Source organism: Strigops habroptila, chromosome 10 (assembly GCF_004027225.2).
Source record: "Strigops habroptila isolate Jane chromosome 10, bStrHab1.2.pri, whole genome shotgun sequence".
Taxonomy (NCBI): domain Eukaryota; kingdom Metazoa; phylum Chordata; class Aves; order Psittaciformes; family Psittacidae; genus Strigops; species Strigops habroptila.
Genome location: NC_046359.1, coordinates 37003582 through 37019871, shown reverse-complemented (window position 1 = coordinate 37019871; position 16290 = coordinate 37003582). Strand labels below are relative to the sequence as shown.

At 37.3% G+C, this 16290-nt stretch overlaps 1 protein-coding gene across 9 annotated transcripts in view; it reads left to right on the top strand.

Annotated features, from left to right (window-relative positions):
- Nucleotides 1-15224, top strand: part of MARK1 (microtubule affinity regulating kinase 1) — a 59421-nt gene extending 44197 nt beyond the window's left edge. For 2 of the 9 annotated variants that reach the window (XM_030499600.1, XM_030499609.1), the window contains 7 exons: nt 626-800; nt 1843-2036; nt 4629-4729; nt 6917-7078; nt 7884-8138; nt 10911-10955; nt 13061-15224. In XM_030499600.1, the coding sequence (XP_030355460.1) occupies nt 626-800; nt 1843-2036; nt 4629-4729; nt 6917-7078; nt 7884-8138; nt 10911-10955; nt 13061-13415 (1287 nt within the window). In that variant the 3' untranslated portion in view covers nt 13416-15224. The remainder of the gene's footprint in view (nt 1-625; nt 801-1842; nt 2037-4628; nt 4730-6916; nt 7079-7883; nt 8139-10910; nt 10956-13060) is intronic. The other 7 variants (XM_030499602.1, XM_030499601.1, XM_030499603.1 and 4 more) reach the window with 7 other exon arrangements.
- The last annotated feature ends 1066 nt before the right edge of the window (nt 15225-16290 follow it).

The window sequence follows — 16290 nt, the reverse complement described above, 5'->3', positions numbered from 1 at the left end:
GGCAGAGCGTGGAGGGAATCTGTCTGAAATGATTTTGACTCAAACTGTTTGGAAGACGATATTTGTCTTTTCCAGTGCTTGCTCTTACAACTTAGGCTTCTTAGATATCAACAAACCGGTGGCTGAATTATATGCCTTATAAAGATGTGTCGAAGGGCTCTAAGGAATCCTTGAATCAGTAGTACTTTCTTTTTTAGTCCTTCTGACTCACTCTGATGCATTTTGAAGTTGTTCTGAAGCTATAAATGCTTTTTAAGCTTAAAAAAAAAAAAAGAGTTGAGGGAGCCACTCTTTGGCTTAGGTTTTAAAATAGCACAGTTTTGTAACTGTCGAGTCTTCTAATTTTATTTTCAGCATTCATTAACTTTTCAGCTTTAGCCATGTGTTTTTAAAGCACATTACAGAGAGTCACAGAATGGTTGGGGTCAGAAGGGACCTCTGGAAATCACGCAGTCTAACCCCCCTGCTAAAGCAGGTTCAACTGTTAAACACACATGAAGTGATAAAATTCATCTTGAAGAAAATTAAACTCTGGATACAATTTTACCTCTTCGCTTCAAAATGCTCTAAAAGTACCAGTAATGTTGAATCTTGTTTATGCTTTGAAAAACTCTTTTCCTTCTAGTTTGAAGGAGGTGAGTCCTTGACAAGCAGCAACTTGGGTCAAAGGTCTCGTCCTAGCAGTGACCTCAACAACAGTTCGGTGCAGTCTCCTGCTCACCTGAAGGTCCAACGGAGTATATCGACTAACCAGAAGCAACGGCGGTTCAGTGATCATGGTGGGGATGACATTCCAACAAGTAAAGTAACATACACAACTCCAGTCTGAATGTGCAGTGTTTTGTGAACCTGGCAGGTCCACCACTCTGTGCATTTGTTGTGTATCTCATTGTGCTCCACTGTGATGCTTTTATTTGTACGAATGCTTCTGTCGTAATTCTGGGTCAATGTAACTTAGAGATTTAATGTTTTTAGGCTTGTTACTTGGTTTATTCCCTAAATAAGAGCTTGAGGATGTTTTGTGTTTAAGAAGTAATGGCAAAATATTGGTCTGGGTAGAGTCAAAAGCAGTAAACCATTATGTTTATCAGCACATTTAGGGTTGGGTTCAAATTGTTTACAAGAGACAACAATTTTACCAAGTATTAAAGAAACATTTTCTGGTGAAAGTGGTTACATCAAAGAGGAGTGCACATTTAAAACATTAACTTAAAAGGTGATTTTTCCCTCTCTCTCTCCCTGAGAGAACTATTAAATTACAGGAAATATTTCTAAAATGTTAAAAATTTCCCTTTTCTCTGCCTAATTTACATTATTATTTCTATTTTTACCATTCTCCCTCTGCATTAGCTTGTTGTGGTTACTTTTTTGGGGAAAAAAAGAAAATTGTGAGGATCATCAGCTAATGTGATTGTATTTCAAGGGAATGTAAAATTCTACAGATGGAGAATTTGCCTCAGAGCATTTTAAAGAATGGTGAGGGGAAAAGAATTGTAATTTTGCAAGCATAAACATGCTTTTAAACAAAGTAGTTCTAGGGTTTTCAGGGGAAAAGGACCTTCCATGGTGTTTAAAATTAGAATTAAAATAGTCTCCTAGGTTTTATATACTGATATGAAATGGGAACTAACTCTGAACTGCAAATTTGTAATGAAGAGAGGGTGGGTAAAAAGAACTTAATGTGTCAAAGCTCAATTTAGTAGGTTGATACATGTGCTGAGTTTGCAGTCATAGTTGTTCAAATGCTTTTTTGGACTCAGGGAATTATATTTAGACTATTTTGGCCAGGAAAAATGCAATGATTATTTTGAGGTATTTATTAATTCTGTTTTTATTTGGCAGTTGGTCCCTCAATTCCTCCTGCTGTGTCATACACGAAAAGGGCTCAGGCAAATAGTGTGGAAAGCGAACAGAAAGAGGACTGGGACAAGGATGTCTCACGCAAACTTAGCAGCACTACAGTGGGATCCAAAGGCGAAATGGCTGCAAGTCCACTTGTGGGTCCAGAAAGAAAGAAATCAACTACAGTTCCCAGTGTGAGTGTCTGTGCTTTTGGCTTGTTATATTTATTTTTCCCTATTTCAACAAAATCTGCAGCATAAGGTTACTATAGACATAATGGTTACTGAATAAGCCACTAAGTCTATTTCTGGTAACTTTTGCTGGCAGACAGAAATAGGCTTCAGTGGATGTCTTTTAAAATAAACTTTTCCCTTCCCCCACAACTTTACTTTTTCTAACGCTAACGTAACACTAAGCACTTGAATGTCTGCACTTGGGCAAACTGAAGATCTGTCAAGACAAATAGTGGATATTTAGGGAAAGAACATAAGAACAGTGCCAATATGGAGTGCTCTTTTGCTGGTTTCTAATGCTTGTGTATCTACAAGGAAGCCAAGGGACTTCCTGAATCGGAGATTTCATCTGAATAATCCTGCCTAATATCCCTCAGGAAATGAATTTGTTTAGCTTTCTGAAACCACCTCACTTTGGACTTCAGAAATAGGGTAGGGTGGAGAACAACCCACTTCTCCCCTGGTGTGTGTATGTGCTTGTTGATGTTATGAATAACAACCTGTTTCTGATATTAAGAAATTATTTATTTTCTAGTTCTTCTATTACAACATCGTTCATGGTTTTGTAAACCAGTATTGTGTTACTGCCTTAGACATCTTTGTTCCAAATAGGAGAATCTGTTTCTCCTGATGCAAAAGCATCTACTTTGTGGATGTTCATGGGCAGTAGTATCAGTGTTTAGGATATACAGTGAAAAAATATTGTGTAATGTTTAATCAGCTACTTAGGAGCAAGAGATCATGTGGACAAAAAAAGAAGGAATTGTAATTTAAGATTCAAGTACACTTTATGCTATTTAGGAGGCACACTGTATTAAATACAAGAATTCTGGCCATCTTCTAGCACAGGCAGCAAGAATTCTCATTGTCCTTTGAGATTCTACATGCTGGCTCCCATCTTGGATACTCTGAGCAAATTATATGCATTTCTGTGGGAATTCTCTTTAAACAAAATTAATGCTGAAGTTCATTTAACTTCTGATGTTCTGCAGGCTGTGTCTGCAGGTGCTTTTAGACATTCCTTTCTAATTTTAAATAAATTGTTTGCCCCCCACAAAAAGTCCTCAAAATTATGGCTGTGTGGATTATATGCAGGAACTTTGTGATTTCTAAGATTAGATTTCATATCTGAGCCTTCCTAAAACTGTATTGCCCCAGAGCGGATTACAGTCATGTATGGTACAAGCTGATATATCAAAAGCATTTCTCTGCTTTGTGAGAACTAATTAAATTGAATGTCTTTGCTATTAAAAATAAGAAACTGATTTACTTGCTAATGGCAACTACAGTATTTATATTTTGGGGACTTATTAAGAGGCTTCGTGATGGGCAAGATTAAGGAATAGTGGTGTCTGATATTGCAACAGCAGTTAAGGTTGACCAGCTTACAAAAAAATCTAAATTTGCTTTTAAAAACTCAAATATTTATAGTGAACAAAGTGAATTTAATATGGATAATTTTAAAATACTCCTGTGTAACTTTAAGGGTGATGTTAGGGAAGGCAGGATTTCTTACGAACATGTTCATCACCTTCAGTCATACTAGGCTAACTTGCAAGAGTTTAATTTCAAAACCAGTTAAGTGCAGCTCTTACTCTTACTTACACGTTGGCCTTGAAACAGTTTATTCAGTAGTCTCTGGGGTGTGATATTAATGCTGAAAACCTGTAGATGAGGGAGACCTAAACACACAGTAAATCTTGCAGAGTTCATGATGCCCTACAGTTCCCAAATTTAGAGTATTTGCAATCTCTTGCCAGCATGTATCAGTATGTTAGGTTAGTACTTCGCAAACCTCTCTCACCCCAAATTCAATGTGTACTGTAATAAAACCAGAATTGTGCATCCTTTACTGAAAATAAGTCTTCAGCATCTAATCTGCGCATGGCAGGGGAGGAGGAGAATGTTTGTAGGTATTATATGAAGTATGTGCAAACTGAAATCAGTAACAGAAGGAAAAGTTCCATCAGTATTTTTTTATTCTGTTTATTTGGTTTTATTTTTATTGTTGCTACAAGACACATCTCTCATATTATCTGCATTATAATTTCTGGGTTGACAGACACAGATTAGTAATACTTCATTTTTGTTCTCTTAAAACCTCTTTTGACAGGAGGCAACTAACTGTAAGGCTGGAGCTCTATCTAGTTAGCAACTTAATCTACATAGGGCAGCCTTTCAACCAGCTAGATAGATGTGTTCTCTAGGATTCCAGTTTGTTCCTTTGATCCCAGAGACAAATAACTCAGTAAGACAGTATATGGGAATTGCATAATAATAGTAAAGCAAGTGTCAGCAAATTTAAATTTCTCTATGTTTTGTTTTAGCGTACTCTCAATGGTACAGTAGTGAGATGGTGAATAAGCTGTTGGAAAAGATAGATGATAAAAATGATTTGTGTCAACAGATTAGCCTGGTACATTTGAAGACATTAAGAATATACATAAATGGATGAAAATATTTTTATTTGCTTTCAATTCTTACATTTCTGTACAACATAAGATACAGTAGAAGAATCTACTTAGTTTAATTTTAGTCTTAATTTTCTTCTAGAATAATGTATTTTCTGGTAGTGGGATGACAAGGAGGAACACTTACGTTTGTGAACGTTCTTCAGATCGCTATTCTGCAATACAGAATGGGAAGGACAACAGGTATTCTTCAACTTCTATTACTTACTAATTCAGGTACAAGAACTGAGGTATAAAAGAAGCAGGTTATGCTTCATAATGGTATTCATTAATTGCATGGTGTGAAATACATGAAGTCCAGCTGTATCCTTTCATCTTGTCTTCCATCGCAGTTTCTGTATTTGTAATGAAATTTATAACTAAATGTGTAGATTTGCCTTTGTCTCTTTTTATGGAACCACATTTATTACCAGTGGTTGTCTTCCAACAGCGAGTAACGAAACTGCTCACAACCAAATAGACAACTGTGTTGTGGAGAACTTCAGCTGGATCACCCTAACAGTGGAGCCTGATCCTTTTCCATTTCTTCTAGTAATCACTCAAAGTTTAAATGGTTGAGACTTGTCAATCCTATTCAGTACAATTTTCCGGCCTACAATAATATTTTAGTAGAGATGGTAACCAAGTTGTATCTGTATGTGAGATGATAATTACACTCAGTTTAGTATGTTTTGTTAAATATTGTTGTGTTTAACACTGCCACAATTACTGGGGTTTTTAAGATACGTCCTATGTTCATCCTTGGTGTTAGTTAAACCCTGTACATGACTGAAAACTAAACATTGGCTTTACTGGAGAGTAACACAAATTGGATATATTTGAGTTTGAAGCAATAGATCTTACTCTGATTTTCTTTCTTTATTTATTTATCTTAAGCTATTTTATTTGTTTATTTATTTTAACCTTACAGTTAAGGTAAAATGAACCAGGAAAACCCTAGCATGAAGTAACACCATCTAGTAAACTAGTTTGGTCTTGGTTTTTGTCTTGATGTTTGAATGTTTCCTAATGATGCATTTAATTTTGAAAATAAGAAGAGTGTAGGGCTGTTGAACTATAGTAAATGAGCTATGGAACGAGTGAAGTACAGCTATTCAAGGTACTTTAAGGAGGTACATTAAAAAGCAGAAGACTAATTTTCAGTATTTAATTAATTTCAAATTATTAGGTGCTCTCAGAAGTGTCTTTCCAAATTTTTGACTATAGATAAAAATATTGGAACAAAGTTTGTAACAACCTTTTTTAAAAGGAATAAGAACATGTTTTTTAGGATTAAAATTTATACTTAAATAATTTTTCTGGTCTCACAAAGATGGATACAGGTTTTCTTGCAATAGATTTAATACCAAAAACATAATGAGGAGGGTTTTATTTCAACAGTTTTTCATTTTGAAAGTTTATTTTTTTTTCTATAGCAAAGTTTACTTTTTTTCTATAGAAAAGACAAACAACTCTTGATCCCTGTTCCTTTCATAGGTGCAATGAGTATGTTCAGCTTTTTGAGCACATTCTGAAAAATTAAGGGGTTTTGTTTGGGTTGTATATTTGCCTTTCCTAAAATACATTCTGTTGTGGTTATATTTGGTATAGCTGAAAATCTTGGGTCATTGCCTTATTCACACTAAATCTTTACCTCTTTGCTACAGATATTATTTAGCTTTGGGACTGTTGCTCCTAATACATTATTAATGCAAATTTTTTTATGCTTGTGGAGACAAAGCTGTAGTTCGGCTTAAGTTATTTGACTTTTATATTAAAAATTAATAAGATGATAGTTTTACTGCTACTTTCATCTCTTCCTTGCCACTTAGGCAAAGCAGGCTGGAGGGAACTGTATTTTGGCTCAGCCTAGCAGTGGCTGGGATGGTCCAGAGGAGAAGTACAAGTTGGTCCTTCAAAAACAGACTCACTTCCAAGTGATAATGTGACAGCAGTTCCAGATGTTTCAAGTTCTAGGTGTTTGAGTTTTAACTGAAAAGAAGGGTATTCATTTCACAAAAGGAGACTCTACTTGATCAGTCTATTTAAGGCTTTTGCAAATTTCTTTTTCCAGTATGTTTTACTATTTCCCTGTACTTTTTGTAGTCTTTCTTCATTACTTTGAATAACATGTGTGTAAGCTTTAATCTTGTGAGGAGTTAAAAGGCCTAATTTTATGGTGATTTGATTTATGGATGAACATAATTTTCTCATAATTCTGCATTCTTAAGCTGACTAAGGCAGTAGGCATACTCAGTCTTCTGGTTATTTAAATAGCACTAAAAGAAGAAATCGGTTGTTATTTTCCCCTGTTCTCTATGGGGTTATACACTAACCTTTCTTTTCCCTTTTCATTTGTCTGTCCCTCCTACCTTGCTGCCATGGTAAAAGCCTGACAGAAATGTCTGCGAGTAGCACGTCTTCCGCAGGCTCTGCAGTAGCTTCTGCTGTGTCAACACGGCCTCGACATCAAAAGTCTATGTCTGCCTCTGGTCATCCTATAAAAGTTACACTGCCAACCATCAAAGATGGCACTGAAGCTTACAGACCAAGGTAATAAATTGATTACTATTTCTTTAATGCTGTGCACTTCAAAAATGCTGTTGTTCAGTTCATGATCTACTTTAATATGATTGCGATCTATTCAAAACTGTCATTTTGCATTCTGTCTCAAAACAGTAGGTTACTCAAGTAGTGTGGGCATTACAGACAATTTAAGCCTGGTTTTGTACATAACACATTTGCATATAGTTAAAGAAGTCCCTTGACTGCCTCCCTCTGGAAGCTTCTGGAAAACTTAAGTAGTTAAACATTCAACTAATTTAGACAGGACCTTACAACACAGGCCACCATAAATTCATGTGAGACACTGAAATGTTAACCTCTTGGTTTTGTAGATTGCTGGGCTCATTTCTTTCTTAAAAGCATCATAGTATAGTTACTATTAATTGCACAAATAACTTTATATGTTTATTTGTGCCAGATGATTACTTCTTAAGAAGTATCTGTTAAGCTTTTGGAGTGCTTGTGTGTTAAAGGTTTTGATGAGCATTGTTTTCGGGAAGAGGGCTGGGAACATGTTTAAATCTTACTACAGACTTTTCTACCTTTTTCCTTTATCCTATTATCTGTGTGTATCTTTTTAACTGCTCTAAATACTTGACAACTTGATTTTACAATGAATATATGTCTTGATTATTTCTAAGTATGAATCATAAAGGCAAATTGGTAGTAGAATCAGGTTTAAAGAAAAAGGAATGAAGAGCAGGGGTTTTTTTCCTATCTTTTGAGACATGGTTGTCGCGTAGGAGGGTTTCTAGCATAGTCTTTCTCTTTATTTATGCTTCTGTTTTCCCAGCAGTGCAACTCAAAGAGTGCCTGCTGCTTCCCCGTCTGCTCATAGTATTAGCACTACCACTCCAGACCGAACCCGCTTTCCTCGGGGGAGTTCAAGTCGAAGCACTTTCCATGGTGAGCAGCTAAGGGAGCGGCGTAATGCCACTTACAATGGACCGCCCGCCTCACCATCACATGAAACCGGTGCTTTTGCACATGCTAGAAGAGGGACATCAACTGGTATTATAAGCAAGATAACTTCCAAGTTTGTTCGCAGGTTAGTACCTCGATTTTTAAGAGACACAAAAAGCCCAGCTTATATAGGGCCGTAAAAGTCATTGAGAATTTCCAGTTTAAGTCTGAAATAAATGTAAATTTAGTTAGAATGCTGCTTGGTTTGTGTGTTCCTTCCAGAACCTGCCTTGTTTTACTTCTCTGTGTGTATTGTAACCATTATGTTTGACCAGCTATTCTGCTGCTTTATCTGAAAGGAGCAAAAGAATGCTCCTCAGAAGAGGTTTTTTGCTCATGCTTTACAGCTAAAATACAAAGATGCTACAATTAAAATGAAATTAACTTAAATACTGAAAGCGGAGACTTAAAAATGAGCCATTATTTAATGTTAACAATATTTTAACCAGATGCAGTTTGTTGGAAGGCCTGTATTTACAAGTATTTTATTGCCATGCTTAGAGGGAAGAGGTATTAACAAATTATTTCAGGGACTTCTAAAATCTGTGAGTAAATGAGAAGTGTAGAAGTGGGCAGAAGTCTGGATGTCTGGAAATACTAATATTTCAGTATCATGCAGTCTCTCATGTCATGTTACCAGCTTCTTCAGAAGCAAGTTCAGGATTCTGAAAGAAGAAAACCCACACACCCTGGACCTGCGGTCATTCCCGTGATGATGCTAACAGTAATAATATTGTAAGGAGAAGTGCTGGGAAGGAGTTTCAAATACATAAGTTTAACATTAAGTGACTGTTGACTTCGCAGTCCCAATAGCTTTCCCAAAATGGGATTTAATTTTCAGTTTGCCCCTTTCTAACAGTGATCTACGTATAATTCTTAAGCCTACTTATGGATGTAACCATATGCATTATTGTCAGTTTTACAACAGAATTATATCTTGTAAACCCCTCTTTTCTTTGCAGAATTATGCTGTTATGTACTGAATTGTCATTTCTCTGGTTGTATACATATATATATACAAATTCAAACCTACGTTAAGATAGTAGTTGCAAATTTGTAAGTAAAATATGAATTGTGTAAGGTGATGCCACAAGGGAAAAGAAGAGAGAAAGCTAGAAATTCAGTGTTTTCCTTATAAAATGGATTTAACCTGGTGAGCTCCTAGTGCCTCACTGTGTGTTTAAGCAGTACCTCTTATGATGACCTAAAAAGAAAAAAAAAAGCATGTGAATTATTTTCTTTTTTCAGAAACCTGAAGATACAGGACTATGATCCTCCATTATTGGTATCTCCAGCACTTTACACAGTTGGGGGGGGAGAATTTGTTCTCTGGTTTTAAAAAGAAACAAAAGTTACAGCAAAGTTAGTCTCTGTGTTGTCAGGGTACATTGCTAAATGGGAAAAAAGGTATTTTCTGTTAGTTACCTAACCAATTCCAAGAGCACAGGCTGGTTTTTTGCATTACAGCTCATTGTTATTTGCAGGGAATGGTACCTTGAATTTTTTTGACGAGTCAGATCAAAGAATTAATGTTTTCATTATGTTATACTGCAATGTTAAAATAATACTGTAAACTGTGTATTTAGAATTAACGTATTGTAAATTGATGTCTTCTTAAAGTTATCTTTGCTATAGAACACTTTATACAATTTCCTATTATGCCTTATGCTGCTAAAAATGTATTTTCCTATAGTGAAGGCCTTGTAAGGGGTTTGTTTGGTTTGTTGCTGGTGGTGGTAGGGGGTGTTGATGGTGTTTTGTTGTGGTTTTATTTGTGTAAACTGGGGGTTGTTTGAGACTTTGGGTGGAGGTTCGGGGGGGGTTGCTGTTCTTTTAGTTGGATCACGTAACTTCATGCCTTTTAACTTGTGTACTGCTCAGGAAATAACAGTTTAAAGCATACTTTGAATAGAAGGTGTCATGAAAGACTTTTGTTATCTTTTGGCAAAGGTTAAATGCCTTTTCTGGTAAGTATATAAAATAAATCCATAATGAGAATGCTTAATGAATAGGGTATTGATGTATTTTGCATCAATGGTTTATGTCAAATGATGCTTCTCTGATGTTATTTACTAAAGTATTTGTGTTTTGAAGGTATTAAATCAGCTAACTGAAATTGGGTGCTAAAATGTTTGTACAGCAGCACTAGGAACATACCTAGGTGGCTCACACACTCTATGGATATTACTCAAGATGATTCAGGCTGAAAAGGCATAATACAGAACAGTTCCTTGGTAAAGTACAGCTCTAATTCACCAAAATGAGGAAAAAGAAAGATATGTTTAACCTCAAGCTCACCAGTAATCTTACCAAAGCCAATGTAACAGCTGATTTGCTTAAAGATAAGCAGATGTTTGAAGTAAATGTTCTGAACTGGGCTCCAAACATTTGGTCTCACAAACACTTAGGCACGTCTTACCTTTAATTACTTGAGTGTGCTTAAGCAAGGGCATGTCCCTGTGCTCTCAGGACTGAGGTGTAAAGGCCTGGCCAGAAGGGTGCAGAGCGGAGCCCCCCACCACCACCTTGATCCTGTGTGCTTGCTGGAATTACATGTGGCCATTGCTCTCTGTCTGCAGTAGGTTGAGAACAACGTGTTGATTTTACCATCAATTTAAAAAACAGCTAAATAAACCATTACATGTCCAGAGCTGCAAGAAGTTAAGGTGTCATAAAGGGAAGTTAAAATTACAGCTGTGGGAAAAATACTATTAAACAGTATTAGGCTTGACATTATTATACTGATTTTTTTTCCTTTTTTTGTTCAGTAGCTATTTAACATTGTTCTAGATGTAGGTTTTCTTAACTTTTATTTTTCACCTTTATCATTGAATCTCAACCTTAACTTTGTTTTGAGGGATCCAAGTGAAGGCGAAGCCAGTGGCAGAACTGACACCTCAAGGTGAGGAGCCACTATTAATACTTCGCTCCTAGGTCTTTCGCATCAAGGTCTAAGTGATTTCTTCAAGAGTTTTAATCAGGATGTAAAATAGAATAGTGCTTAAGTAATCTGCATTTCAAAAATGGTTTCTACTTGGGGGGGAGGGGGTTTTGGTGAGGTCCTTTATCCCTTGCGAAGTACTTAATATGAAACTTCTATTTAAGTATATTCCTGTGAATAATAAAGCCCCCTGTAGGAGTTAACCAATTATTTAGGAGTTAACCAATTATTAAAATCATGTTTTGGGTTATAAATATTTAATGGTGTTTACTTTTGGTTTCAGTGGAAAATGTAGTATACTTCATGTCTCTGTGTGTGTATATAGATATATATTAAATTTTTACTATAGTTGCATACTGCATTCATTACTAAAGCTGCTGTTTACCAGAAGTAAACACCTTGTAGTCCCCGTGAAATGAATGTCACTTCGTTCTGAGGAATAAGTGACATTCAGACAAAAAGGGTGGTGACTACTAAGTACTGAATTTGTGTGGCAACCACTGCACACAAATCTGTAGCTGCTTTCTTAGTACTAAAGCATTCCTTCATATGCTCATTTTCCAGTATATCTGCTCTTTTGCCATGTTTCAGCATTTGGTTCTGCATTTTTGGTGTGCTTAGCACAACGCATAACTTTTTATTTTGATGCTCTCTAATGAACAGGCATTGTAGTTTGCATCCTAAACTGGTCACCTATGGAAAGTATCGACTTAGATGTCAAAATAGAAAGCCTTTATTTAAACGACAAAAAAAGGCAGCACATTCTTAACAGGATTCATTGTATAATACACAATACATTTTATCTACGTTAGCCCTTTTCAATTCAAAGTTTATTAGCTGTCCAATTCTCGATGTGGAAAGGGAAAAAAAGAGATTAATCAAAATGTTCAAATGAAGTGTGAAATTGCTTTCAGCTCTTGCTTTCATTCTCTAGCTTCCTCTACTTTTTGTCATCCTACAGTGTCTGTTTTGGGCTAAAAAGTCTTTGAGATCTTCTCCCTGCCATGCTCTATCCCTTAACACTGATGCGGTTTGCTGGGGATCACACTGAAAGTCAAATTAAAAATGCTTGTTTTGACTCCTCTCTGAATAGCGACAGTTTGTAGATTATCAGAATGAGAACAGCACCTTTCCCCAGTGATGGATGGGGGGCATCAGGCATCTGAAGTACCTGGAACAAGAAGAGAAACAGTTGGCTGTTACTTTTAAATAATTAGTGCTGTTTCTCCAAATGCTTTCTGCAATTGAATAAATAAAAGAAGCATCAGAGCAAGAACATTGGTTGGAAATGCCTCCCTTGAAATTTTGTCCATGTCATTGTGTCAACTAAATTACTTCGTGTCTGTATGTCACTGTTCCTTCCATGAAAAAGCTGCAGGCTGTGTCCTCAACTGGTGACAAACAAGCTGTTTACAACCAAATTACAGCACAAAATTTTGCTTCATCAGTTAAAATAAAGCACATTGTTCTGAGGTCTTTTTACACAGAGAGAGGTCAAAAATACATAATAAATGCAAAAAGGAGGGAAAGGCAGAAAAGAGGGGAGGGAATTAACTGAAGACTTGTGAATCGCAGGGTGGGATTTCTTCTGCTGCTGCTTTTACAGTATGATTTATGCTTCAGGATTGTCTCTCTCAACTTCAGTTCTGTTGGTGTATGGCATGCTCCAGATCATGAAATCAGCAGAACTTCAGTCATGCTTTTACATAGATGCCACTTTCTTTGGAGCAGTATGGAGTAACGTGTGTCCGCTGCAGTTACCATTGCACATGTCATCAGAACGTTTTAGAGCAGGGGTTTCCCAACTTGCCTTGCTTCTGTGCCACCACTGAGCGCTGCTTCAGTGCTGGTAGCAGCTCCCAGTGCTGTGCCACAGCACATGTGTGTGCAGGAGGTGGTGCACGACTGTTCCAACAGCGTCCTGCCCATCAAACCCTTTGAATTGGCTTGCGTGTGACTGTGTGGCAGTGGCAGTTTAGAAACCCCTGTTCAAGAACTGTATTTCTCTTCTATCTCTTGGTTCTACTGCTTTTATTCTTGACTGTTCTGTATGTCACTTCTTCCAGGAGTGCCTCTGGGGAGCCAAAGGACAGAGAGAAGGAGGATAGCAAGGATTCCAAGCCACGCTCCTTGCGGTTCACGTGGAGCATGAAGACCACTAGTTCTATGGACCCCAACGATATGATGAGAGAGATTCGGAAAGTGTTAGATGCTAATAACTGTGATTACGAACAAAAAGAGAGGTTTTTGCTCTTCTGTGTTCACGGCGATGCACGACAAGATAGCCTTGTTCAGTGGGAGATGGAAGTCTGCAAACTGCCGCGGTTGTCGCTCAATGGAGTTCGCTTCAAGAGAATATCCGGGACTTCTATCGCATTTAAGAACATTGCATCCAAGATAGCGAACGAGCTTAAGCTGTAAAGAGAACCTAAATTTTTTGGGATCAGGGAAGATTCATACATGATCTACACTTTGAATGTACTGGTTACGCCTAATGTGATTGGCCTGTGAAACTCCCCGTGTAGAAATTGCCCTTATTGCAATAAGGTTATACATAGTTATTCAGAATTGTAAAGTTAAATCCAGTATGACCTATATTAAATAACTGTAGCTAAAGAAGTTATGTTCACATGTACAGGTAAGTATATAGAGCATTCTGTTCATTTTATGTTCATAGAGTTGTATAATAAAAAGATGACTGCTTAAATTCAGATCTTGTATAGTTGTCTAGATTTCTGCACAGAAATGTATGTTTGATGCTTTGAGTTGGAAAAGTTCTTCCCTATCATTTACATTTTTGGTGGTTTTTATAAGTCTTACCTCTGTCATGCATTTTTTAAACAACTTATGTCCTGAGTCAGATGCACAAAAATAGTTTTCACAACTGTAGCATGACCATTTTTAATTATTTAAAGATTGTTCATGATGTGAACCAAAAGCTGAGGAATAACCGGCTTTTGTTCTACACGAGACTGTTCCTGCTTATCTTTGGCTCTTACCCTTGTTACCGGGCGGTGTTTAGTTGAAACACAGCAAAAATACAAACATGTTTACAGTGTTGGCACTTACAGTTTAAAACCTTTGTTCTGTCTTGGGCCACCTCAGAGCTGTGGGGGAACAGAAACCAAGTGTAAGTGATGTTCTGTCTGCAAGTTACAGTGCTTACTCCCATGTCCCATCAACCGATGTAGCACCAAAACGGAGAACCGTAACGATTTCATTTGAGTATCATGGTGTAAAGTATCGCTTGTTTTTTGCTGCCTTCAGAATACTATAAATTCCATTTTATGGAAAGATATTGGGACTGTTTAATAGCACAAGATAATCTGAAGTGTTGACCAATTGTTTAAGTTAATAATACCACCTCAGGAATTAGCTTGGCTTTTGGAACATGTGCCCCCCTCCACCCCAAAGAGTACATGCAATTCCACAAGAGTATTTTACAGCGAAACATACATTGTTTATAATGATAAATTGTTGATTTATGCTTTCGTGGTTGTACAGTTTGTTCCCATGTAACCTGTTTGTGTTTAATATTTTACCAGATTTCTTGTATTTATTCCACATCATTATGCCTGTAATGTGCAGCTTTGTAATTAGGCACTTGCCTATGGAAAAGAAGAAAAAAAAAACAAAAAAAAGAAACCCCACACATTTTTTTCCTTCATAATTAATGATTATAAACTATGTAAAACCACTAGTACTGGTACATTTTAATACTTGTTATTTTGTACTGAATTAACCATAGAGGTTGGTTGTGCAATGTTATTTAATGTCGTAATTACTGTAATATCAACATAAGGGCCCCATCTGCACACTCTTGTGAAGAATAGAAAGTTCATTAAGAAACTGTCACTTTAAAAATAATAAAAACCTAAAAAAAAAATAATAATAAAATGGAGAAAAAAAAAAGCTGTGGTAAACTCTGTAACCCTAAGTTAGAAGGCTGTAAGTGTAGTAAATGTGCCATTCTCTAATGGCTTCTTGACCGAGATGGACTTTACATGCTGTACTGTGATGTAGCTTTCCTATGTAACGGTTATGTTCGGAAATGGACGTGTATTGTTGCCTTAGAAAAAGGGTGGTGTTTGGAAAGAAAGAACTGTAGCCCCTTTTCGTTTTCTTTTTTTTTTTTTTAATCTGATGTTCATTGAAACAAAATCTGATGCAAGTCATCTTGATTCACTGGTGCACTCTATTAAAACTTACTTGAACAGTTCTCATACTAAACTACTTGTTGGTTGCCCTTTATAAAAGCGCAGTGATTACCGCAGGTAGCAAAACAGGCTCAAGGGGTACAGGCTTCATCTTCAACACTCTGTGAATTCAGGGTTAGTGTGGCATCGGGTCTGGGGTCCTGCAGTGTGGTTTAGTACTTCTCAGTGGGGAAGGTGGGGTAAAGGCTGCCCAGAAGTGTCCATGAATGTTCAATTACCCTTGAGAATACACCGCTGGAAGGAGACTGGGATGTTAAGCCAAGATCATGTATGAACTTAGTCCTGAAACAAACCCCTTTGCCTTTTCAGAAGGTTCAGTGGAAAAAATATAGGTCATGCTGTGAGAAGGTAGATTAAGTGCTCAGGATGGCTCCTGCTTTGCACGCTGTGGTTTTACCCACCTGACTGCGCCCTAGATTGGTGCTGGGTTTCAATGCTTTGTGTAACCAGAGATGTGTTCATGTTCCCTAAAACCCTGGTAGCATTTCCAGAGGATGGAGGTTATGTTTAGTTCAACGCTCATATGAAATGTGGTACCCAAAGCGCCAGTTTAATGGCATTATTTCCAGTAATGGCCAACAGTGTGAACTTCCCTGGTTCCCCAGCCCTGCTGCCCTCCTGCCTTCCGTTGTTGGAAGATGCGCTCTGAACCACCTTATGTTCACCAGAACAGATACACCAAGTGCTTCAGCATGAGCATGAGTTGTGAAAGGTGTAGCTGCACCCAAACGCACCATTTGGCTTCCCAAACCCCCTGTTCCTGGCAGGAATAAGATGGAAAGATCCAAGAAACATACTTTTTCAGAACTGGTTGGGTTTATTGGCAAGTAGAGGAACTTGGTATAGAAATCAGTGGGATATTACTGATTGCACGACTCAATGCCAGTCGTGTTAATGTACCTGCTATGTCTAAGTTACTCCTGGGTAAGAGTGGGATGGGAACATTTGGATCCAAAATGCAGCTTGGCTGTCACACGGGAGGGGATCAGTGTGGCATTTTACCAGTGTGGCTTTAACTTGCCAAAGCTGAAAGACAGTTAAAACACCACGTCTTGTTCCACAGCTCCGGGGAGGGGAAG